This window comes from Oncorhynchus mykiss, chromosome 24 (genome assembly GCF_057628025.1).
Source record: "Oncorhynchus mykiss isolate SJ-2025 chromosome 24, ASM5762802v1, whole genome shotgun sequence".
Classification (NCBI taxonomy): Eukaryota; Metazoa; Chordata; class Actinopteri; order Salmoniformes; family Salmonidae; genus Oncorhynchus; species Oncorhynchus mykiss.
Genome location: NC_143045.1, coordinates 38,239,036 through 38,265,455, shown reverse-complemented (window position 1 = coordinate 38,265,455; position 26,420 = coordinate 38,239,036). Strand labels below are relative to the sequence as shown.

The 26,420-nt window shown below is 47.4% G+C and overlaps 1 protein-coding gene across 2 annotated transcripts; it reads left to right on the top strand.

The window, feature by feature from the left end:
* Positions 1-26,096, top strand: tiparp (TCDD-inducible poly(ADP-ribose) polymerase). 2 transcript variants are annotated; one of them, XM_036961404.2, is made up of 7 exons: positions 1-449; positions 1,476-2,518; positions 12,809-12,995; positions 15,804-15,991; positions 21,588-21,869; positions 23,616-23,873; positions 24,851-26,096. In XM_036961404.2, exons 2-7 carry the CDS (start codon positions 1,509-1,511, stop codon positions 25,038-25,040), a joined length of 2,115 nt encoding a protein of 704 aa, XP_036817299.2. In that variant the 5' UTR covers positions 1-449; positions 1,476-1,508; the 3' UTR covers positions 25,041-26,096. The 2 variants fall into 2 exon arrangements, with proteins under 2 accessions (XP_036817299.2, XP_090075071.1); XM_090218945.1 differs by lacking the exons at positions 12,809-12,995; positions 15,804-15,991; positions 21,588-21,869; positions 23,616-23,873; positions 24,851-26,096 and adding an exon at positions 12,534-12,658.
* The last annotated feature ends 324 nt before the right edge of the window (positions 26,097-26,420 follow it).

Here is a 26,420-nt window from a genome sequence, read left to right as displayed (position 1 = left end):
AGTAAAACAAGGACAGGAGGGGTGAGACCACCTATCTCACTGTAAACACACTTAGAACGCCTACTACTACTGATCAGGCGCCTGACGAACACAGCACAACGTTCTGCTTTACCTCCCCCTATGACACACCAGTTTCGTTTTCTCCTCCTCTCTCTCTCTTCTCCTTTGATGCCAAGTCCCGCCCCTCGACCGGGGTGAGGAGCTTCGTGAGTGGCTGAGAGGACTGAGCGTTCCCTGCAACAGCTGCCTCTATCCACAACAGGAGTTGGCGGAACTGAGCCCAGTGGAGAACGACTTTTACAGCCGCTTTGTCACGCATTGCCTCAGCACCGTACCAGCAGGCCAAACGCAGATCACCTAGGACGACATATCTATACATTCATGACCGGACAAGGATTAAGTGGTTTAGAAGACAATTGCAAGGAAGAGATAGAACGGATTTTACACAGGTAGGAATAGGATCTGTGTGTGTTTGGACGCTTTGAATTGTAAACGGGCTCTGTGAAAGCAACGCTATAATAAATCACCTAGCCAGCCGGGGCACCTATGCAGTATGTGTGTTGGAGATCGACTTTATTGCAGTCCTTTTGCGCAGCGCACCAGATCTACATGACTCCTGGAAGGGATTTTTTTTGGTACAATTTAGAAATGATATAGCAGTGTGCTACGTTGCACAGTAATGTATTTGATGTCAAACACCCACCGTGTTTTCTGGATAAAACCTGCTGAAATGCGGGTTTTGCGCATAAACCTAATTTGTATGCGGAATATGTGCGTTATAACACCGTGTTATTCTAGTCGTTGACTAGGCTCAGACCTATAGGTGATTATATAGAGGATGAATGCCTTTTCGTGATCGTTACAACCAGGGAATGCAGTGGCTGGGTCGAGTCTTTGTGCGGTTCGCCGCAGTCCCCCTTCCCTCGGTGCGTGTCTGTGGATCGCTTTAACTGAGACCATAGGCCTACGTGCAAACTTGCTCGAGCAGCGATTTGTAATTTGCACGTATGCGGTAGACCCCCGTTTATCCTTCTCCGCTGATCAAAATACTCTTATCGAGAACGTTAAGGTTGGACACGGGTTGTTTCGCGCTGTAGGCTTATAGCCAACGCAGTGTAGATGCATCATGACGCTCGTCGTTGACTGAAAGTAATAATGTTTCTAAATTTGGGAGACTCCCCCCCCCCAGTTTCTATTCTAGCTTCTAGAAGGCTATATGGTAAGCAGGATACTTCCCGTCTCACTAGTTGTATCATTTTAACATGACCGAGGAAAATAAACGATTGGTTTCCAAAATTACGGTTATTGTTTATCACCCAATGAAACGCAATGGTTATTGACTCTGAATGGGCTGACTAACACCGTTGTTATCTAATGACACATGCCCAGGACTTTCGAAACCTATGAGGCATACATTTTAGGAGTGTTATTTCTCTCTCTCTCTCTCTCTTATCATTTATTTCCGCCTCTTTCAGGACTGTTGGGTTATAGGAGAGCCCCAGGCAACCATGGATACAACTTTGCATAGCCTGCAGAAACCGACAGCCTCAACCGACAAGGTCCTGGACGGTGGAACGGGACTCGCTTTGGATATGAGTATGGGGGACCGGGAATTCACGGAACAATCGATTAGACTTACCGACAAAATCCCGTTAGTGAAGCCCTATTTAAAAAAAAAAAAAGGACAGAGGAAACTAGACTCAAAATGCCTCCGTGCGCTCCAGGACCCGATCCTGACCACATTACTGAGTACAGATGCACTTGTTACCGGAGACGGGGTGTTTGTTCCCCGGAACCCTCCGACAAGGACAGCGGGGAACCTGTGCACTGCGGCGGTGGTCAAACAGGCGCGGATTGGTGGGCCTGTGTGTCTGAAAGATTCGGGAGCTACCGGAGTAACGGCTATGATTACCGGCGACACTGACACAGAAATGGCGGACACCGCCGCCGAGTTGGAGGAGACAGAGAGGGGGGTAACCAAGATACCGGTAGATCTCCAGCGCGTGACAATAGACTCTAACGAACGCAGATTCCAGCTCAAACGTGTCCCCCGGGAGCGCGAGGTGGGGGCGGCAACCCCCACACCAGATACCCCTCTAGTATCCCCTCCAAGCCAGGGGGGCAACACGATGAGTGACCTCTTCGCCTCTAAAGCCTTGCGGGGGCCAGATTGTCTGACCATCAAAGACAGTACGAACACCCCCAGTCTGCAGGCCGACAAAGGCGAGATATTTCAGGATAAAAGCGAAGAGGCCTCCCTGGATCTAGTGTTTGATCTGCTAACCCAGCTCCAGTATCACACGCACCAAGCCGACGCGGTTTCGATCTGCGTGGATTTCCTGCAGGGGTTGTGTGTGTACGGGAGTGACTGCGCTTACCACCATACTGTGCTCCCCTACCACTGGCAGATCCGCAGGAGTGATACTGAAAGCTGGCAAAGCGTGGCGGATGATTCGCAGGAACAGTTGGAGAGGCTTTACTGCAATCCGGACAATGAGCAAGTCAGGCTCAAATATCAGTAAGTGCTTTTCTTTTGTTCTGTGTAAAAGTAGCCTAACAGAGCTGAGATTGTATTTACAGTTTTAAGATAGGAGTGCTTTGATATGAGAAAACTGTGTTGTTTGCTATAGACAAGGAGAGTGGCACTCTCTAGGAGCTTAGACACAGTAATTGAATAACCTAATAGCCAACTGTTTGGACAGACAAACTGTCTCTCATCAGGCTACAATGACAAACACCGTGGGTCACTAGTTTATATAGCGTCATAGGACATACACAGGTGTCTGTAATCATGGCCTGGGTGTGGCCTGATGTCATTGGTTAATTATATTATATTATATAAGAACATACAAAAACATGAATGAACTATAGATTATAGATCATATTATAGATACAATTTCTCTGCATAGCCTGCTGTTTGATATATCTGTTTCTGTAAGTGTGTGTGAGTGTGTGTGTGTGTGTGAGTGTGTGTGTATGGTAATATTTAACTGACTGAGTCGTTTTGGTTCTCTGACTTCCCGTATCTCAGTTCTTCTTCGAGTATCATTTGTTATGGCACTTTTAATTCCTGCAATAGAGTGAGTCTGCGTTTTCTGCTCCCAAACCTAGCTTTCTCATTGGTTGAAACAGCTCAAACCAGGAAGTGCTGTTAGAGCTAGGAACTTGCATGACCTACTGCTGCCTGGTGCGGTCACTGATATACAGGCACTAGCTCTCTCTCTCTCTCTCTCTCTCTCACACACACACAAGCACTTGGCAAGCGATAGCAGACAGGCATACAAAGCGTGCTGTGGTTCAAGCTATACACTGCACAATGACACAGTTAGCTATTTCACCACATACACGCATGTGTGTGACCTGCGTGTGCGTGTTGTTGATTTTTAAGTTCTAAACTGAAACTGCATGCATACCTTCCCACCCACAGGATACTCCCTTTTCTGTGAGAACCCAAATGCAGCCAAGCTTCTATTGAATATGCAAAGCGTATTCTGTGGGTGGGATATTAGGCCTAGCGATATTAGGCTTTCCTGGTAAGAACTTGGTATAGTAGTGTCAGATTCCCAAACATGATTATTTTTAACATTTTTTTTAATTGAACCTTTATTTAACTAGGCAAGTCAGTTCAGAACAAATTCTTATTCACAATGACGGCCTACACCGGGCCAAATCCGGACGACGCTGGGTCAATTGTGCGCCGCCCAATCACGGCCGGATGTGATACAGGCTGGATTCGAACCAGGTACTGCAGTGTCGCCTCTTGCACTGAGATGCAGTGTCTTAGACCACTGCGCCACTCGGGAGCCCCCCATTCCAAAATAACGTAGTAACTACCAGTGTAACAACCTGTATAGTTACTGTGTATCAGACTAGTAAATACAATATAAATAAAATACCGTAGTCATTGGTTACATTTTTAAGAAACATCTTCTTACGTTCTCTCAGAAAACCCAAAGTAGCCATGGTAACTATCGGTATTAGGACAGACCGTAGGACTTTTATTTTAAGTTTAAAATGCTTTCCCAGTTAGTTTACACCTCTCTTTTAAAGGGCATTTCTCTTCTTCTTTATGGGTTTCTTTTGGGAAGTGTTAGACCATCAAAAATCTCCGGGAGAATTTCAAACAACGGCCCCCAACACACCCCCGACATGCTCTGAATTTGAATTCACATATAAGCAAGTAACGTCAGATGTACATTTAGCTATACTGTAACTGCCCCCCCCCCCCGAGATATTGTGTTGCCATAGTAACTGAATACAGTTGATAACAGCTGTTATCTGAAGAGCAGGACAAAACAAGCCCGACCGTCGACATGGCAACAGACTTATTTGGCAGCCGTTGCTGTGTGTGCGTGTGTAAATATGCCAGTGTGTGTGTATATATGCCAGTGTGTGTGCGTGTGTGTGTGAGGGGTGGGGAGGTCCATCATGGTGGTATTAGATTCTAGATGAATCCCATCCATATGACACCTAGGAAATACTAACTAAATACTAAATACTAATCCTCTTCTCTCCGGATCCCTCTGGCCAGCAACAGTTACATAGAGAGAGGAATACTATCACTGTTTACACACACTCACCCCTATCCCGTGACAGGAATATGTTGTGTGTGTGTGAGTGTATATATGCCAGTGTGTGTCTGTGTGTGTGTGTGTGTGTGTGTGTGTATATATATGCCAGTGTGTGTGTGTATATATGCCAGTGTGTGTGTGTGTGTGTGTATATGCCAGTGTGTGTGTGTGTGTGTGTGTGTGTGTGTGTGTATATATATGCCAGTGTGTGTGTGTATATATGCCAGTGTGTGTGTGTGTGTGTGTATATGCCAGTGTGTGTGTGTGTGTGTGTGTGTGTGTGTGTGTGTGTATATATATGCCAGTGTGTGTGTGTGTGTGCGTGTGTGTGTATATGCCAGTGTGTGTGTGTGTGTGTGTGTGTGTGTGTGTGTGTGTGTATATATATGCCAGTGTGTGTGTGTGTGTGCGTGTGTGTGTATATGCCAGTGTGTGTGTGTGTGTGTGTGTGTGTGTGTGTGTGTGTATATATATGCCAGTGTGTGTGTGTGTGTGTGTGTGTATATGCCAGTGTGTGTGTGTGTGTGTGTGTGTGTGTGTGTGTGTGTGTGTGTGTGTGTGTGTGTGTGTGTGTGTGTGTGTGTGTGTGTGTGAGCCTTTTGTTGAACAGGCAGTAAAAACTTCACACGTCATTAACTGACACAGTGTCACTGAGCACCAAGGGCAGAGTGACCAGACACCAAGGTGTGATTTCTGTCCCACGTGCACAACTGCCAGTGTGTGTGTGTGTGTTGTGTCTTTGTACCGTTGTTTGTCAGAGAATATAATTTCTCAGACAATGTGTAGCCTATCTTGTGTGTGTGTGTGTTACCTGTGTTCGTAATTGTTTGTGTACGTGAATGTTTCCTTGCGTGTGAATGTTTCCTTGTTTCCTTGCGTGTGAATGTTTCCTTGCGTGTGAATGTTTCCTTGCGTGTGAATATTTCCTTGCGTGTGAATGTTTCCTTGCGTGTGAATGTTTCCTTGCGTGAGTGTGTTTCCGTGTGTGTGTGTGAGGAGATAACGTGTCAGACCGCTTATGAAATGATTCACTGGGGCGAGGTCTGGGTCGCCCTGCCTTTCATCACTCAGCCTCTACCTTTCTCTCTGTCTCTCTCCCTCTCTCTCTCTCTCTCTCTCTCTCTCTCTCTCTCTCTCTCTCTCTCTCTCTCTCTCTCTCTCTCTGTGTCTATCTGTGTGTGGCCGTGAGTGTTCGTGCTTGCAGGCTTTTTCCTCTCCTCCCTATCGTCAACCTGTGGGAACTGAAGAGGGTGATGTGAGTGTGTGTGTTGGGGTTTCTAAAGCTGAGAACCTGAACCAAAACAGGACACGTCTTTACTCTCCTATATGAGGAAGTGAGAAATACCCAGTGTGTGTGTGTGTGTGTGTGTGTGTGAGAGAGTGTGTGTGTGTGTACACACATTGTCCTCCTCAACTAACCAAAGTGAGTGTGTGTGTGTGTGTGTCGTGGTATACCTTTTGGAACCCGCATCAATTTCATTAGGTTCTGTGTGTGTGTGTGTGTCGTATAGGACTGGATTTAGACCCCTTGTGTATATGTTTTTGCTGTTTGTTCTTTGTCTCTCTCTCTCTCTCTCTCTCTCTCTCTCTCTCTCTCTCTCTCTCTCTCTCTCTCTCTCTCTCTCACACACACACACACACACACACACACACAAACACACACACACACTCTCTCTCCGCACTCAGAGACCGCAAACCACAGCCGCCCCAGAGGTGCTTGTTAGGTGTGTGTGACAGAGTGCTGAAGAAGGAGGAGGCTAATTATCAGAGCGTTTTTCACACCTCCTCTATTTGAAACTCTAGGCTTGAACTCATTACAGCCGTTATTTCAACTGCTGTCTGTGTGTCTGTGTGTGTAAATCCAAATTTCAGTTGACTGTGCCCTGCACTTAAGGAGTGTGTGTGTGTGTGCGTGCGTGCTTGCCCTGATTGTTTCACCTGGCACTATTGTGTCACCATGGTTGGTCAGTTGTTGCCCCTGTTGCCGTGGTGATCCCGGTACTGCTTTGTGATTGGTTCGTTGGGTGTAATGACCATGACCTTCCTCCAAGTTGACTCCACACTCTTAACGTCTGCCTACACTCCTCTTTTCATCCTCCTCTCTCTCTGTTCTTCTCTTCACACACTCTGACACTGTTCTCAGGATATGACCTGAAATGAATTTTAGAGGTGTGTGTGTGTGTGTGTGTGTGTGACTGTTCAGTAAGGGTGTGTCTTTGCACCCCTGGAAAGACCACATTTTAATCCAAGCTTCGAGTTCTGTCTCTCCCAAAAAGGGGTGTGTCTTTGGACTGTGTCTGGCATTTGATTGGCTCTCTTAAATGAACTCCCAGACTTACGCTGTGAACTTCATTTAGCAAGCAGAATTTCATTTTGAAGCTGCTTACCTGGCCCGTAGAGAAAGAGAGACGGGAAAGACTGGAGGGAGAGAGAGGAGGAGAGAGAGGGGGACAGACTGGAGGAGAGAGAGCGGAGAGAGAGAGGGGGACAGACTGGAGGAGAGAGAGCAGAGAGAGAGAGGGGGAAAGACTGGAGGGAGAGGGGAGAGAGAAGGGGAAAGACTGGAGGGAGAGAGGAGAGAGAGAGAGGGAAAGACTGGAGGGAGAGAGGAGAGAGAGAGGGGGAAAGACTGGAGGGAGAGAGGAGAGAGAGAGGGGGAAAGACTGGAGGGAGACAGAGGAGAGAGAGGGGGAAAGACTGGAGGGAGAGAGAGAGGGGGACAGACTGGAGGAGAGAGAGCGGAGAGAGAGAGGGGGACAGACTGGAGGAGAGAGAGCAGAGAGAGAGAGGGGGAAAGACTGGAGGAGAGAGAGAGGAGAGAGAGGGGGAAAGACTGGAGGAGAGAGAGAGGGGGACAGACTGGAGGAGAGAGCAGAGAGAGAGAGGGGGACAGACTGGAGGAGAGAGAGCAGAGAGAGAGAGGGGGGAAGACTGGAGGAGAGAGAGAGGAGAGAGAGGGGGAAAGACTGGAGGAGAGAGAGCGGAGAGAGAGAGGGGGAAAGACTGGAGGAGAGAGAGAGAGGGGGAAAGACTGGAGGAGAGAGAGAGGAGAGAGAGGGGGAAAGACTGGAGGAGAGAGAGAGGGGGAAGGAGAAGGGGGGTAGAGGATTGAAGACTGAAGACCTCATATGAGAGAACAAAGTGGGGAAACTGAAAAAGTGTAATATTCTAAACTTGTATATTATTATTTCTAAAATATTGTAGACTGAATATTCACAGTTAAAATGAACACTTGTTCCCTTTTAAAAATGTGTTGATCTTTTTATTTTCTAGAGCTTGGTTCTGTCTTGTTATAACCCATTATTTTCATCTTGGTTGGCTGCGGCTTCTCTAGGTGTGTTTATATGAACAGAAGGAGAATTCTCTGTAGTGAAAGTTATTGTGATGTCTGTAATGAGAGGAACTAATTGGAGGCCGTGTGTGTGTGTGTGTGTGTGTGTGTGTGTGTGTGTGTGTGTGTGTGTAGTGAGAAAGAGGGTAGCGTGATCGGGGAAAAGACAGTTGGTGAATCTATGGCTGGTGTCTAGTTCTATTCTGCTCATAAATGTGATAGTTCACACATTCCTCATGATTATGGCCTTGTGGCTGTCTGTTCTGACGCACGCACACACACACACACACACACACACACACACACACACACACACACACACACACACACGCACAGTCTTGTTTTACTAACCTTGTGGGGGGACACACATTCAAAATCCTATCCTAACCTCAACCCCCAAAAACCTCACACTAACGCCTAATCATAAACCTGACCTCTAACCCGCACTGATTGTAACCCTAGACGGCCTAGAAATAGCACGTTTCCTTGTGCGGATGGGCCGACTGACTTCTAGTGCCCACAAGTGTAGTTCAATCAAAACAGATCTAATGTTATTTGTCACATGCTTTATAAACAACAGGAGTAGTGTAACAGTGAAATGCTTACTGACGGGCCCCCTTCCCAACAAGGCAAAGAGATGTCCACTCACAGACACACTCAAACACAGAGCCCTGCCAGAGGGCAGAGACCGTTCTGAACAGAGAGAAGAGGGGTGGAATGAGAATAGGGAAGACAGGGTGGGCAGAATACAGAAGAGGAGAGAACCGAGGGTGAGAACGGAACAGACTCTACTTTGACAATGCAGCCTGTTCCCATCGCTCACCCTCTCCTGTTCTCTCTCTACTCTACCTGTTCCTCTCCCTCTCCTGTTCTCTACTCTACTCTACCTGTTTCTCTCCCTCTCCTGTTCTCTCTCTACTCTACCTGTTCCTCTCTCTCTCCTGTTCTCTCTCTACTCTACCTGTTCCTCTCCCTCTCCTGTTCTCTCTCTACTCTACCTGTTCCTCTCCCTCTCCTGTTCTCTCTCTACTCTACCTGTTCTTCTCCCTCTCCTGTTCTCTCTCTACTCTACCTGTTCCTCTCCCTCTCCTGTTCTCTCTCTACTCTACCTGTTCCTCTCCCTCTCCTGTTCTCTCTCTACTCTACCTGTTCTTCTCCCTCTCCTGTTCTCTCTCTACCCTACCTGTTCCTCTCCCTCTCCTGTTCTCTCTCTACTCTACCTGTTCCTCTCCCTCTCCTGTTCTCTCTCTACTCTACCTGTTCCTCTCCCTCTCCTGTTCTCTCTCTACTCTACCTGTTCTTCTCCCTCTCCTGTTCTCTCTCTACTCTACCTGTTCCTCTCCCTCTCCTGTTCTCTCTCTACCTCTCCCTCTCCTGTTCTCTCTCTACCTCTCCCTCTCCTGTTCTCACTCTATCTGTTCCTCTCCCTCTCCTGTTCTCTCTCTACCTGTTCCTCTCCCTCTCCTGTTCTCTCTCTACCTCTCCCTCTCCTGTTCTCACTCTATCTGTTCCTCCTTTGCTTGATAGCTTCTCTCACCTCTGTAATGTATTATTAGGTGTGTTGCTGGTAACCTACTGTCCAATCATTTTTTGGGGAAACCTTACCCAAAAGACCTGCGTCCAACATAGTTTGTGAATGAAATAGTTTTCTTGCAACGTGAACGAAACAATGTATTCTTGACCAAAATCTAAAATGGACCCATATGATATGAATAGATAGCATGACGTTGGTCTCAGGCCGGTGGTTGTTGGTTGTGTTTTCCGCATGAACCATGAAAACCCTATTTTAGTTCATCACACGGACCGCCAGACTCCAATTTACCGGGAACACTAATGTTAATCAATCTGTGTGTGTGTGTGTGTGTGTGTGTGTGTGTGTGTGTGTGTGTGCGTGCGTGTGTGTGAAGACATTAGATGACTTGACTCTATTCCAATTCGAAACCAATGACTGTGTAGCAATCTAGTCTGTGTGTGTGTCACAGAAACCTATGACTGATTTCTTGAATTGGGTGAAACTATGACTTGACACCTTTTTTGGTAAATTAATTTCTATATTGGTCTGTGAGGTTCACTTCTCTCTGCTGTCCTTAGTCAATACAATCCAGTATATCACGTGTGGTGTGTCATCTGCGGTTGGGCTGGAGCTGCACATAGGATGGTGTGTTGGCTCATTTTGACAGATTCATTCCTAGGATTCTCTGTTTTAGGATTCAAACGCACGATTTTGTGGAGGCTAAAATAGGTAACTGAGCTGGGAAAAGAAAACAGGTCCTGGAATAGAGTCTAGTGGGGAGCTGAGCTGTGAAAGGAAAATGTCTCTTGTAAGCTACACATACCACACAAGTCACCAAAACACACACACACACACACACACACACACACACACACACACACACACACACACACACACACACACACACACACACACACACACATGCTGTCACACCTCTCACACACTAACCTCTGAACCCTGCATGTCTCTCTACCTGTCCAGGCTTCTGACCTTTAACCTCAAATCCCATTAGACTCCCAGCCACGAGCAATCAGTCCATTAACACAGCCACAGCTCAGCTAGCCTTGTGTGCATGTGTGCATGACATATTTGTGTGTATGCCTGCATGCGTTGACCATGCATGTGTAAGGGGCATGTCTGACCCAGAAAAGGCCTTTTCAGGGGCCCTGAGGTCAGTGGTAGGGGAGGGGTTGGGGCTCAAACACTGAGTGATCAGAATGAGGATTTGACCAAGACTAGCACAGACAAACAAGGGTCTCTGTCTCTCTGTCTCTCTCGCTCTTTCTCTCTCTCTCTCTGTCTCTCTCTCTCTCTCTCTCTCTCTGTCTCTCTCTGTCTCTCTCTCTCTCTCTCTCTCTCTCTCTCTCTCTCTCTCTCTCTCTCTCTCTCTCTCTCTCTGTCTCTCTCTCTGTCTCTCTCTGTCTCCCTTCAATTCAATTCAATTCGATTCAAGGGCTTTACATTGCCAAAGCAAGTGAGGTAGACAACATACAAAGTGAATATATAAAGTGAAAAACAACCAAAATTAACAGTAAACATTACACATACAGAGGTTTCAAAACAGTAAAGACATTACAAATGTCATATTATATATATATATACAGTGTTTTAACAATGTACAAATGGTTAAAGGACACAATATAAAATAAATAAGCATAAATATGGGTTGTATTTACAATGGGGTTTGTTCTTCACTGGTTGCCCTTTTCTCGTGGCAACATGTCACAAATCTTGCTGCTGTGATGGCACACTGAGGTATTTCACCCAGTAGATATGGGAGTTTATCAAAATTGGATTTGTTTTCTAATTCTTTGTGGATCTGTGTAATCTGAGGGAAATATGTGTCTCTAATATGGTCATACATTTGGCAGGAGGTTAGGAAGTGCAGCTCAGTTTCCACCTCATTTTGTGGGCAGTGAGCACATAGCCTGTCTTCTCTTGAGAGCCATGTCTGCCTACGGCGGCCTTTCTCAATAGCAAGGCTATGCTCACTGAGTCTGTACATAGTCAAAGCTTTCCTTAATTTTGGGTCAGTCACAGTGGTCAGGTATTCTGCCGCTGTGTACTCTCTGTTTAAGGCCAAATAGCATTCTAGCATTCTATGCTCTGTTTTTTTGTTAATTCTTTCCAATGTGTCAATTAATTATCTTTTTGTTTTCTCATGATTTGGTTGGGTCTAATTGTGCTGTTGTCCTGGGGCTCTGTAGGGTGTGTTTGTGTTTGTGAACAGAGCCCCAGGACCAGCTTGCTTAGGGGACTCTTCTCCAGGTTCATCTCTCTGTAGGTGATGGCTTTGTTATGGAAGGTTTGTGAATCGCTTCCTTTTAGGTGGTTGTAGAATCTCTTTCGCTCTGTCTCTCTGTCTTGGTCTCTCGCTCTGTCTCTCTCTCGCTCTGTCTCTGTCTCTCTGTCTGTCTCTCTCTGGCTCTGTCGCTCTCTCGCTCTGTCTCTCTCTCTGTCTCTCTCTCTCTCGCTCTGTCTGTCTCTCTCTGGCTCTGTCGCTCTCTCGCTCTGTCTCTCTCTCTGTCTCTGTCTCTCTGTCTCTCTCTCTCGCTCTGTCTCTCTCTCTCTGTCTCTCTCTCTCTCTGTCTCTCTCTGTCTCTCTGTCTTGGTCTCTCTCGCTCTGTCTCTGTCTCTCTCTCGCTCTGTCTCTCTCTCGCTCTGTCTCTCTGTCTGTCTCTCTCTGGCTCTGTCGCTCTCTGTCTCTCTCGCTCTGTCTGTCTCTCTCTCTCGCTCTGTCTCTCTCTCTCTGTCTCTCTCTCGCTCTGTCGCTCTCTCGCTCTGTCTCTCTATCTCTCTCTGTCTCTCTTTCGCTCTGTCTCTCTCTCTGTCTCTCTCTCTCTCTGTCTCTCTCTGTCTCTCTGGTGATCTGTCTTTATTATGATCATTACATAAGGCTTGTGTTGACAGCACATTCACAGAACTCCAATGACAGTTGACAACAGCGTGTGGTATCTGGTGGTTTTGTGTCAAGTGATACTGACCGTGTTCTCTCGTCTCCTAGGGGTCATGTGTTGTCCTTAGACTTCAGTGATACTGACCGTGTTCTCTCGTCTCCTAGGGGTCGTGTGTTGTCCTTAGACTTCAGTGATACTGACCGTGTTCTCTCCTCTCCTAGGGGTCGTGTGTTTTCCTTAGACTTCAGTGATACTGACCGTGTTCTCTCGTCTCCTAGGGGTCATGTGTTTTCCTTAGACTTCAGTGATACTGACCGTGTTCTCTCCTAGGGGTCTTGTGTTGTCCTTAGACTTCAGTGATACTAACCGTGTTCTCTTGTCTCCTAGGGGTCATGTGTTTTCCTTAGACTTCAGTGATACTGATCGTGTTCTCTCCTAGGGGTCGTGTGTTGTCCTTAGACTTCAGTGATACTGACCGTGTTCTCTTGTCTCCTAGGGGTCGTGTGTTTTCCTTAGACTTCAGTGCCATGCGTGTATGTGACCTGGAGTTCGACCACGTCAGACGGTTGACCACTCCCTCCAGCCCTGCCTCCCCACCCCCAAACACAAACCCCGCCCCTAACTGCCACACAGTGTGGAAATACTACTGCAGAGACAACTTCGGCTGGAGAGAATATTCTGAGGTGAGTGTCTCTGTGTCTGTGTTTGAGTTAGAGGCTATTAAAGGAGACACATTAACCCCCAAGACACATTAACCCCCAAGACACATTAACCCCCAAGACACATTAACCCCCAAGACACATTAACCCCCAAGTCACACCAGATCAGTTGTCTGCCCACTGTCAAGAGATCAATACATCAATGAAGGTTTACACACACACACAACACACACACACGTGCGCACACGCGCACGCACGCGCACACACACACACACACATACACACACACACACACACATGTTATGTTTAGATTACAGGGTCTAGTTCTGTGTGTGTGTATGTGTGTGTGTGTGTGTGTGTGTGTGTGTGATCAAAGCAGGGGTTGGAACCAAAATTATTTTCCAGCAAATTAAAGTACTCTGAACTGGTCCGAACTAGCAAATTACAGTACTCTGAACCGGTCCGAACCAGCAAATTACAGTACTCTGAACTGGTCCGAACCAGCAAATTACAGTTCTCTGAACCGGTCCGAACCAGCAAATTACAGTACTCTCAACTGGTCCGAACCAGAAAATTACAGTACTCTGAACTGGTCCGAACCAGCAAATTACAGTACTCTGAACCGGTCCGAACCAGCAAATTACAGTACTCTGAACTGGTCCTAACCAGCAAATTACAGTACTCTGAACCGGTCCGAACCAGCAAATTACAGTACTCTGAACTGGTCCGAACCAGCAAATTACAGTACTCTGAACCGGTCCGAACCAGCAAATTACAGTACTCTGAACTGGTCCGAACCAGCAAATTACAGTACTCTGAACTGGTCCGAACCAGCAAATTACAGTTCTCTGAACCGGTCCGAACCAGCAAATTACAGTTCTCTGAACCGGTCCGAACCAGCAAATTACAGTACTCTGAACCGGTTCCGAACCAGCAAATTACAGTTCTCTGAACCGGTCCGAACCAGCAAATTACAGTACTCTGAACCGGTCCGAACCAGCAAATTACAGTTCTCTGAACCGGTCCCAACCAGCAAATTACAGTACTCTGAACCGGTCCGAACCAGCAAATTACAGTACTCTGAACCGGTCCGAACCAGCAAATTACAGTTCTCTGAACCGGTCCGAACCAGCAAATTACAGTACTCTGAACCGGTCCGAACCAGCAAATTACAGTACTCTGAACCGGTCCGAACCAGCAAATTACAGTACTCTGAACCGGTCCGAACCAGCAAATTACAGTACTCTGAACCGGTCCGAACCAAAAAATTACAGTACTCTGAACCGGTCCGAACCAGCAAATTACAGTACTCTGAACCGGTCCGAACCAAAAAATTACAGTACTCTGAACCGGTCCGAACCAGCAAATTACAGTACTCTGAACCGGTCCGAACCAAAAAAAAAAGTATCTCTTTATGTCATTCCTTTATATTCCCTTTTAAACTTGTAAAACCAACAGCTTTTTAGGTGTAGCTCATTAAATGACTTCACCAATCAGTGTGGATAGAGCAGTTTGTTACGGAGGACATGGACAGACTAGTGTATAGGGTGGGAGATGCCACAGCGAGAGAGGATTGACGAGGTGCCTTGGCTTGAAGCGTTGGGTATCTTATTATATGATATGCTTTATGTGAATTAGGCAGAATTAAACCTAGGATTTAAAAAACAACGCAACAAAGGGCCTATGTAAAACCCTCTGTCACTCTGAACTTCTTCCAGTGTCTGTCTGCAAGCTGAACGTCTTTTCTCAGTTGGCTTGTGTCGACTACCTGGCCCCCTTGCTTGTGTCGACCACCTGGCCCCCTTGCTTGTGTCGACTACCTGGCCCCCTTGCTTGTGTCGACTACCTGGCCCCCTTGCTTGTGTCGACTACCTGGCCCCCTTGCTTGTGTCGACCACCTGGCCCCCTTGCTTGTGTCGACCACCTGGCCCCCTTGCTTGTGTCGACTACCTGGCCCCCTTGCTTGTGTCGACTACCTGGCCCCCTTGCTTGTGTCGACTACCTGGCCCCCTTGCTTGTGTCGACTACCTGGCCCCCTTGCTTGTGTCGACCACCTGGCCCCCTTGCTTGTGTCGACTACCTGGCCCCCTTGCTTGTGTCGACTACCTGGCCCCCTTGCTTGTGTCGACTACCTGGCCCCCTCCCCCACTCAGAAGTATAAGCTACTGACGTTACGAGCATGATTCAGAGGATGGGGAGAGATTTCTAATGAGAAAAATAATCAATTTCGCTGTTTCAGGTCGAGTTAATTGATATTTTATAGTTATTCAATTTCCCTTTTGATTTAATTAACTACGAAAGGTAAGCCTTGTTTTTAGTCATTTCTTATCAGGTTTTCTGTTCTGTTTCCTGAACCGGTTCCAACTCCTGGTTCAGTGTTCTCTCTCTCAGTGTGTGTGCGTGTTAATTTGTGTATTTCCTGTGCTACAATTCATTTGTATATGTTTTCTTAGAATGAAACCTGTTAAAAGCAGATTCAAGTGTTAGTTTCACAATGTTACACATGATTCAAACGCTCGGGGGGGGGCAGGGTAGCCTAGTGGTTAGAGCGTTGGACTAGTAACCGGAAGGTTGCAAGTTCAAATCCCCGAGCTGACAAGGTAACGACAATCTGTCGTTCTGCCTCTGAACAGGCAATTAACCCAGTTAATTTGTTCTTAACTGACTTGACTAGTAAAGGTAAAATAAATAAAATAAAATAAATAAATAAATCACCACCTATAAGTAATATATCTAACTAAATCTCTCATCCCTCATCCTCCTCTCATCCCTCATCCTCCTCTCATCCCTCATCCTTCCCTCTCCTTCCACCCTCTCTCCCTTTCCCTCCAGCCGGTGGTGCGTCTGATAGAGGAGGCTGGTGGTCGTGGTCTGAAGGAGGTCCGGTTCATCACCCTACAGAACCACTACATCCTCAACATCAGAGAGGGCTTCCAACAGAACGCCGTGTTCGGCTTCAGACGCCAGATCAAGAAACGCCCCCTCTTCCTGTCCTCCGTGGTCCTCACGCCACACCTACAGTGAGTACTGGAGTACAACTACACTGAGTGTATAAAACATTAAGACTGCTCTTTCCAGGACACAGACTGCTCTTTCCATGACATAGACTGCTCTTTCCAGGACACAGACTGCTCTTTCCATGACACAGACTGCTCTTTCCAGGACATAGACTGACCAGATGAATCCAGGTGAAACTATGATTCCTTATTGATGTCACTTGTTAAATCCACTTCAATCAGTGTAGATGACGGGGTTAAAGAAGGATTTGAGACAATTGAGACATGGATTGTGTATTTGTGCCACTCAGAGGGTGAATGGGGCAAGACAACATATTTAAGCGTCTTTGAATGGGGTATGGTAGTAGGTAACAACCAACCGTACACTGGAGACTGCTGCTACCATAACAACCATAGTACACTGGAGACTGCTGCTACCATAACAACCATAGTACACTGGAGACTGCTGCTACCATAACAACCATAGTACACTGGAGAATGCTGCTACCATAACAACCATAGTACACTGGAGACTGCTGCTACCATAACAACCATAGTACACTGGAGACTGCTGCTACCATAACAACCATAGTACACTGGACACTGCTGCTACCATAACAACCATAGTACACTGGAGAATGCTGCTACCATAACAACCATAGTACACTGGACACTGCTGCTACCATAACAACCATAGTACACTGGAGAATGCTGCTACCATAACAACCATAGTACACTGGACACTGCTGCTACCATAACAACCATAGTACACTGGAGACTGCTGCTACCATAACAACCATAGTACACTGGAGACTGCTGCTACCATAACAACCATAGTACACTGGAGACTGCTGCTACCATAACAACCATAGTACACTGGAGACTGCTGCTACCATAACAACCATAGTACACTGGAGACTGCTGCTACCATAACAACCATAGTACACTGGAGACTGCTGCTACCATAACAACCATAGTACACTGGAGACTGCTGCTACCATAACAACCATAGTACACTGGAGACTGCTGCTACCATAACAACCATAGTACACTGGAGACTGCTGCTACCATAACAACCATAGTACACTGGACACTGCTGCTACCATAACAACCATAGTACACTGGAGAATGCTGCTACCATAACAACCATAGTACACTGGAGACTGCTGCTACCATAACAACCATAGTACACTGGAGACTGCTGCTACCATAACAACCATAGTACACTGGAGACTGCTGCTACCATAACAACCATAGTACACTGGAGACTGCTGCTACCATAACAACCATAGTACACTGGAGACTGCTGCTACCATAACAACCATAGTACACTGGAGACTGCTGCTACCATAACTACCATAGTACACTGGAGACTGCTGCTACCATAACAACCATAGTACACTGGAGACTGCTGCTACCATAACTACCATAGTACACTGGAGACTGCTGCTACCATAACAACCATAGTACACTGGAGACTGCTGCTACCATAACAACCATAGTACACTGGAGACTGCTGCTACCATAACAACCATAGTACACTGGAGACTGCTGCTACCATAACTACCATAGTACACTGGAGACTGCTGCTACCATAACTACCATAGTACACTGGAGACTTCTGCTACCATAACAACCATAGTACACTGGAGACTGCTGCTACCATAACAACCATAGTACACTGAAGACTGCTGCTACCATAACTTGTCTTGTATGGATGGTACCATAACACACTGTGGTTGGACATGAAAGGCCAGCACGGTGACCACACCAAACACTCACTTCTGTCCTGACTTAGTGTCAGTATTCAACAGTTCTATAGAGACAGTCATTCCTCCCTGGAAGTAGCAGACAGACAGTCAGTCAATCATTCTCTCCCTGGAAGTAGCAGACAGTCAGTCAATCATTCCTCCCTGGAAGTAGCAGACAGACAGTCAGTCAATCATTCTCTCCCTGGAAGTAGCAGACAGACAGTCAGTCAATCATTCTCTCCCTGGAAGTAGCAGACAGACAGTCAGTCAATCATTCTCTCCCTGGAAGTAGCAGACAGTCAGTCAGTCAATCATTCTCTCCCTGGAAGTAGAAGACAGTCAGTCAGTCAATCATTCTCTCCCTGGAAGTAGCAGACAGACAGTCAGTCAATCGTTCTCTCCCTGGAAGTAGCAGACAGACAGTCAGTCAATCATTCTCTCCCTGGAAGTAGCAGACAGACAGTCAGTCAATCTTTCTCTCCCTGGAAGTAGCAGACAGACAGTCAGTCAATCATTCTCTCCCTGGAAGTAGCAGACAGACAGTCAGTCAATCGTTCTCTCCCTGGAAGTAGCAGACAGACAGTCAGTCAATCGTTCTCTCCCTGGAAGTAGCAGACAGACAGTCAGTCAATCATTCTCTCCCTGGAAGTAGCAGACAGACAGTCAGTCAATCATTCTCTCCCTGGAAGTAGCAGACAGACAGTCAGTCAATCATTCTCTCCCTGGAAGTAGCAGACAGACAGTCAGTCAATCATTCTCTCCCTGGAAGTAGCAGACAGACAGTCAGTCAATCGTTCTCTCCCTGGAAGTAGCAGACAGTCAGTCAATCATTCTCTCCCTGGAAGTAGCAGACAGACAGTCAGTCAATCGTTCTCTCCCTGGAAGTAGCAGACAGACAGTCAGTCAATCGTTCTCTCCCTGGAAGTAGCAGACAGACAGTCAGTCAATCGTTCTCTCCCTGGAAGTAGCAGATAGTCATTCCTCCCTGGAAGTAGCAGACAGTCAGGACCTAGTGTAGTGTAGCACATAATGCTAACTACCAGAACACAGTGCTGCCCTGTCCCTGCCCCTGCCCCTGTCCCTGTCCCTGTCCCTGCCCCTGCCCCTGCCCCTGCCCCTGCCCCTGCCCCTGCCCCTGCCCCTGCCCCTGCCCCTATCCCTGTCCCTGCCCCTGTCCCTGCCCCTGTCCCTGTCCCTGCCCCTGTCAGTCCTATCAGTCCAGTACTACTGCTACTGGGGGCAGCTAGACTGTCCTTCTCCAACCAGGCCTGGAACAAACAGATGGAAAGCGAGCGCGAGAAAGGGAGACAAAGGAAAGAGAGATAAAGAGAGAGATAAAGAACAAGGAAGAAGGAGGGGCAGAAGGGAACGGATGGAAAAGGAGGAGAGGGGGTCTAGAGGTCTTCCAGACAGCAGCATGACTGAACGCGTGTGAAACGGGACTGTGGGGAGTTGGAATGTGAGCAAGGGATTTGTCCCCGGGACTTTTTCATTTGTTTTCTTCTTTCCATCTACGGCTGATGCTTGACTGTTGTATTCTCCTCTGCTCCTGAGTCTCCTCTGCTCCTGAGTCTCCTCTGCTCTAGTCACCGAGTCATGAGTCTCCTCTGCTCTAGTCACCGAGTCATGAGTCCTCTGCTCTAGTCACCGAGTCATGAGTCTCCTCTGCTCTAGTCACCGAGTCATGAGTCTCCTCTGCTCTAGTCACCGAGTCATGAGTCTCCTCTGCTCTAGTCACCGAGTCATGAGTCTCCTCTGCTCTAGTCACCGAGTCATGAGTCCTCTGCTCTAGTCACGGAGTCATGAGTCCTCTGCTCTAGTCACCGAGTCATGAGTCTCCTCTGCTCTAGTCACCGAGTCATGAGTCCTCTGCTCTAGTCACCGAGTCATGAGTCCTCTGCTCTAGTCACCGAGTCATGAGTCTCCTCTGCTCTAGTCACCGAGTCATGAGTCTCCTCTGCTCTAGTCACCGAGTCATGAGTCCTCTGCTCTAGTCACCGAGTCATGAGTCCTCTGCTCTAGTCACCGAGTCATGAGTCTCCTCTGCTCCTGAGTCTCCTCTGCTCTAGTCACCGAGTCATGAGTCTCCTCTGCTCTAGTCACCGAGTCATGAGTCCTCTGCTCTAGTCACCGAGTCATGAGTGTCCTCTGCTCTAGTCACCGAGTCATGAGTCTCCTCTGCTCTAGTCACCGAGTCATGAGTGTCCTCTGCTCTAGTCACCGAGTCATGAGTGTCCTCTGCTCTAGTCACGGAGTCATGAGACTCCTCTGCTCTAGTCACCGAGTCATGAGTCTCCTCTGCTCCTGAGTCTCCTATGCTCTAGTCACAGAGTCATGAGACTCCTCTGCTCTAGTCACCGAGTCATGAGTCCTCTGTGGGTGCGTGTCTGTGTGGGTGCGTGTCTGTGTGGGTGCGTGTCTGTGTGGATGCGTGTCTGTGTGGGTGTGTGTATGTGTGGGTGCGTGTCTGTGTGGATACGTGTCTGTGTGGATGCGTGTGTGTGTATGTGTGGGTGCGTGTATGTGTGTATGTGTGGGTGCGTGTCTGTGTGTATACGTGTCTGTGTGGGTGTGTGTATGTGTGGGTGCGTGTATGTGTGTATGTGTGGGTGCGTGTCTGTGTGCTTTAGGAATGTCCTGCTGACCACACGGGTGGAAGTCATTAGCTTGATTGGCTCTGTAGCTGCTTGGGAGATAGTTCTCACTTGGGCAAACACAAACACAAACACACGTGTCCGTTCACCTTGCTGAAACACATCCCCCCTCCTTCACGCTTTCCCCTTTTCCTCTCTTCCTCTCCTCCTGCATCTATCCATCTCTTTATCTTCCCCCTTCCCTTGTGCTATCTGGTTCTTTCATTACAGTCTCTCTCTCTCTCTCTCACTCTTCCCTTGTGCTATCTGGTTCTTTCATTACAGTCTCTCTCTCTCTCTCTCACTCTTCCCTTGTGCTATCTGGTTCTTTCATTACAGTCTCTCTCTCTCTCTCTCTCTCTCTCTCTCTCTCTCTCTTCCCTCGTGCTATCTGGTTCTTTCATTACAGTCTCTCTCTCTGTCTCTTCCCTGTGATCTTCTCAGAAGACATGGGAGAATTAAGTACCTGATTGTGGGGACAGATTTCAGCGTGACACTCAAACAAAGCAAGACAGAACTGAGATGAAAGATGAGACTGTCAGGGGAGAGAGAGGGAGGGAGAGTGAAAGAGAAACTGTCACAGTGAAGCAGAGAATCACACACACAGACACGGAGATGAGGCCAATACCATTAAGACGTGGAGTCTGAGCCAGAGAGAACATGTCAGTGATCTTACTGTTGGTGACTCAAATGACAGATGGGCCATCAGACAGCCTCCTGCTTTGTGTTTTTCTCATCCTGTGTCAGCTCCTCATTTCTGTGAATGTCATAGTCTTCTCCTTGGCTGCTGCTGCTGCTGTAGTAGTGTATCGCTCTGCTTCTAGCACTATGACACCATCGTGGGTGACAGGAACTATGACACCATCGCAGGTGACAGGAACTATGACATGATCGTGGGTGACAGGGACTAGGACACCATCGTGGGTGACAGGGACTAGGACACCATCGTGGGTGACAGGAACTATGACACCATCGCAGGTGACAGGAACTATGACACCATCGCGGGTGACAGGAACTAGGACTTTGTGGGTGACAGGGATCATTTTGGTTATAATGCAGGATGTGGTGGAGATGCAGTTTTATTGGTTATTCAGCGTTAGCGTAGCTTCTAATGAAATAAAATATTGTTGTATTGTTCCGGATGTGGTTTATAATTCTAAAAGTGAGCAATATAATATTCCCAGGACTGGTGTATAAATCTGTCTCTCCCCTCCCTCCCATCCTTCTCTTTTCCAGGACTCTTGGTGGCCTCTCCTCTTTCCCCATCTCCTCCTCCACCCTGGATCTGTCTGTCTCTCTCCCCCTCTCTCCCACCTTCACCAACCCTCCCAGCGTATTCCCGGAAACATGGTTACCCATGACGACCAGCCAGGACTTCCTGCAGGTTCCGGTATCCCGTGACGACCGGAGCTATCGGACCGTCTACACCCTCTTCCACAAGACGGTGTCCGAAACCAAGTTCCGCATCCTGAAGATCCTCCGCGTCCAGAACCCCTTCCTCTGGGAGAAATACAAGCGGTGAGTTATCATAGTTATTACACAGTTATTAAATGGGTATGTTATTACACAGTTATTAAATGGGTATGTTATTACACAGAAATTCACCTGGGTCCTGGTGGAGGTAAGGAGATGGTTGAGTTAGTAGCTACACACTTATTAGCAGTTAGTTTGTTATGAATGTCTGAATCACGGCTCTTGTGTTCCTGTAGATAGATGGCTGCTACACTGGTCCTGCTTTAGATCAGACCTAGGGGAAAGACGGATGTCTGACCCTGCTTTAGACCAGACCTAGGGGAAAGACTGATGTCTGATCCTGCCTTAGACCAGACCTAGGGGAAAGACTGATGTCTGATCCTGCCTTAGACCAGACCTAGGGGAAAGACTGATGTCTGGTCCTGCTTTAGACCAGACCTAGGGGAAAGACTGATGTCTGATCCTGCCTTAGACCAGACCTAGGGGAAAGACTGATGTCTGATCCTGCCTTAGACCAGACCTAGGGGAAAGACGGATGTCTGACCCTGCTTTAGACCAGACCTAGGGCAAAGACGGATGTCTGATCCTGCCTTAGACCAGACCTAGGGGAAAGACTGATGTCTGATCCTGCCTTAGACCAGACCTAGGGGAAAGACTGATGTCTGATCCTGCCTTAGACCAGACCTAGGGGAAAGACTGATGTCTGATCCTGCCTTAGACCAGACCTAGGGGAAAGACTGATGTCTGATCCTGCCTTAGACCAGACCTAGGGGAAAGACTGATGTCTGGTCCTGCTTTAGACCAGACCTAGGGGAAAGACTGATGTCTGATCCTGCCTTAGACCAGACCTAGGGGAAAGACTGATGTCTGATCCTGCCTTAGACCAGACCTAGGGCAAAGACTGATGTCTGATCCTGCCTTAGACCAGACCTAGGGGAAAGACTGATGTCTGATCCTGCCTTAGACCAGACCTAGGGGAAAGACTGATGTCTGATCCTGCCTTAGACCAGACCTAGGGGAAAGACTGATGTCTGATCCTGCCTTAGACCAGACCTAGGGCAAAGACTGATGTCTGATCCTGCCTTAGACCAGACCTAGGGGAAAGACGGATGTGTCTCTGCTATGGCCCTGAATATGAATGCTCTGGAAGGGGTCTGTTCCAGGCTAAATGGCTCTGATGCCAGAATGCACCAGCATGTTTTCAATTGGGGCCAAAAAAGAGGTCATTGGTGTTGTTGTGGTTAGTGTTGTGTTTCAATGTGACTGAATGCTGTGGGTGCTTTGTTCTGTACGAATAGTGAGAGCCAAGCTGTGTGTGTGTGTGTGTGTGTGTGTGTGTGTGTGTGTGTGTCTGAACACACAGCTGGGCTCTCACGATTAGTGTAACCCACTTGTGAAGGTGAGACCGTGAGAACCGGGATTCAGAAGCACAGGAAGTGGGTCCTTGATTTTTTTTTTTATACAGCCCGTTGCCATAGATACGGCAGAAGGGAATAGAGCACAGAAAGGATAAGTCAGGGGGTGGTGTTGTGTGTGTGTGTGTGTGTGTGTGTGTGTGTGTGTGTGTGTGTGCGTGTGTGTGTGTGTGTGTGTGTGTGTGTGTGTGTGTGTCGTACTTTGTAGAATCAGTGAATCAAATAGACTAGACTGTAGAGTTAAAGCTGTTTCACTGTATCTGGTTCAAAAGTGTAAACATTCAATCACTAAATATGTCAAAAATAACACACATACGATCACTAGACTGAAGACATCATTAATAACCCCCCCCCCCCCCTCCTCTCCCCCTGACAGGAAGAAGGAGTACATGTCTCGTCGTCTCTCGGAGATGGACAGGATGCTGAGCGAGCGTCACCTTTTCCACGGCACCTCCACTGAGGTGGTAGAGGGCATCTGCAAACACAACTTTGACCCGCGTGTCAGTGGCAAACACGCCACCATGTTCGGACAAGGCTCCTACTTCGCCCGCAAGGCCGTCTACTCCCATAACTTCTCCAAGCGCTCTCCTAAAGGGATCCACTCCATGTTCCTGGCCAAAGTGCTCACCGGCAGGTTAGTAGTCTTTATGGGATTACTATGTCCTCACTAACAGTCTTTATGGGATTACTATGTCCTCGCTGACAGGTTAGTAGTCTTTATGGGATTACTATGTCCTCACTAACAGGTTAGTAGTCTTTATGGGATTACTATGTCCTCACCGGCAGGTTAGTAGTCTTTATGGGATTACTATGTCCTCACCGGCAGGTTAGTAGTCTTTATGGGATTACTATGTCCTCACTAACAGTCTTTATGGGATTACTATGTCCTCGCTGACAGGTTAGTAGTCTTTATGGGATTACTATGTCCTCTCTGACAGTCTTTATGGGATTACTATGTCCTCACTGACATGTTAGTAGTCTTTATGGGATTACTATGTCCTCGCTGACAGGTTAGTAGTCTTTATGGGATTACTATGTCCACACTGACATGTTAGTAGTCTTTATGGGATTACTATGTCCTCACTGACAGGTTAGTAGTCTTTATGGGATTACTATGTCCTCACTAACAGTCTTTATGGGATTACTATGTCCTCACTAACAGTCTTTATGGGATTACTATGTCCTCACTAACAGTCTTTATGGGATTACTATGTCCCCGCTGACAGTCTTTATGGGATTACTATGTCCTCACTGACAGGTTAGTAGTCTTTATGGGATTACTATGTCCTCACTGACAGGTTAGTAGTCTTTAAGGGATTACTATGTCCTCTCTGACAGTCTTTATGGGATTACTATGTCCTCACTGACAGGTTAGTAGTCTTTATGGGATTACTATGTCCTCACAGACAGGTTAGTAGTCTTTATGGGATTACTAGGTCCTCTCTGACAGTCTTTATGGGATTACTGTGATTTATAGCATCACACAGAAATGTGGTTGAAGAAAACTTTTCCTGAACTCAGTAGACCACTCAGTAGACCACATCCATGATTGTTCCATTTGGTGAGCACTCACAGAACTTGACATTGTTCCTCTCTCCTCTGTGTCTCCAGGTTTACAGTGGGGAACCCCTCTATGCGTCGGCCGCCCCCACTCAGCCCCCGCGACCCTTCCAGTGACCTCTACGACTCGTGTGTAGACAACTGGGTGGACCCCCAGATCTATGTTATCTTTAACGACGACCAGAGCTACCCCTACTTTATCATCCAGTACGAAGAGGTTCCCAGTACCGTGGCTATCTGACACAGAGCAGACTGAACCAGACCCAGTACTGTGGCTGAGAACAGACCAGACAGAACCAGACCCAGTACTGTGGCTGAGAACAGACCAGACCGAACCAGACCCAGTACTGTGGCTGAGAACAGACCAGACAGAACCAAACCCAGTACTGTGGCTGAGAACAGACCAGACAGAACCAGACCCAGTACTGTGGCTGAGAACAGACCAGACAGAACCAGACCCAGTACTGTGGCTGAGAACAGACCAGACAGAACCAGACCCAGTACTGTGGCTGAGAACAGACCAGACAGAACCAGACCCAGTACTGTGGCTGAGAACAGACCAGACAGAACCAAACCAGAGCTACCTCATACTGCATCATCAGTATGAAGCGTTAACCAGTACTGTCAACATCTGAGATCTATTGGTTCCTCCCTACACCCGTCAACCACAGCAGCTTCCATCTGTATGCTGTTGGTTTGAAGCCCTTAAATTGGACAGTGGATGGCGTTTCATTTGGATACAATGCTGTGTGAATAGACATTAGTGTCTGCCATTTTGGGTCTGAACAGTTTCATTTGGACACAATGCTGTGTGAATAGACATTAGCGTCTGCCATTTTGGGTCTGAACAGTTTCATTTGGACACAATGCTGTGAGAATAGACATTAGCGTCTGCCATTTTGGGTCTGAACAGTTTAATTTGGACACTGCTGTGAGAATAGACATTAGTGTCTGCCATTTTGGGTCGGAAAAGTGGACAGTTTAATTTGGACCCAATGTTGTGTGAATGGATAATTGCCTTGGCGTCTGCCATTTTGGATCCCCATCGGGACTGAACAGTGGACAGAGTCACTGAGACTCAGTGCTGGAGTGACCACATTACGTTTCTGTTTAAAACATAACCCCAATCTCTCTCTCTCTCTAAGACCTCTTTCTCTCAGAGGGCAGACATATTTGGTGAGATAAGCTACGTACGTTCTTCTTGTTTATATTTGAACTGTGTGCCTTTTGTTCATAAAAATGTTTATTTATGTTAGTTAATGTAACATTGAGTAAATAAATAATCTAAAAGAGAAAATCATAGCGCTGTCCAGGCTGCTTTTATTGCCCAGTTTTATATTTCATTGGCAGTTGAGTACACTCTTTCTACAACCTCAGCAAACACAGGTCCTGTTTTATGGGACTACTGTAAGTAGCCTAGATGCAGCCAAGACAGAAAGATAAACGCAGTCATAAGAGCATAATATACAAGGAATTTCTCCAAGCTGCTAATGAGAACCTTGACGACCTTGCACCTAGCCGGTGGGAATTCTGGTGGGGTGACCCCACCCAGGCAGTGGCAGTGGTGGCAACACTGAAATCCATGGTGAGGGGGGTCACACTCTGACAATCAGAGAGGGGG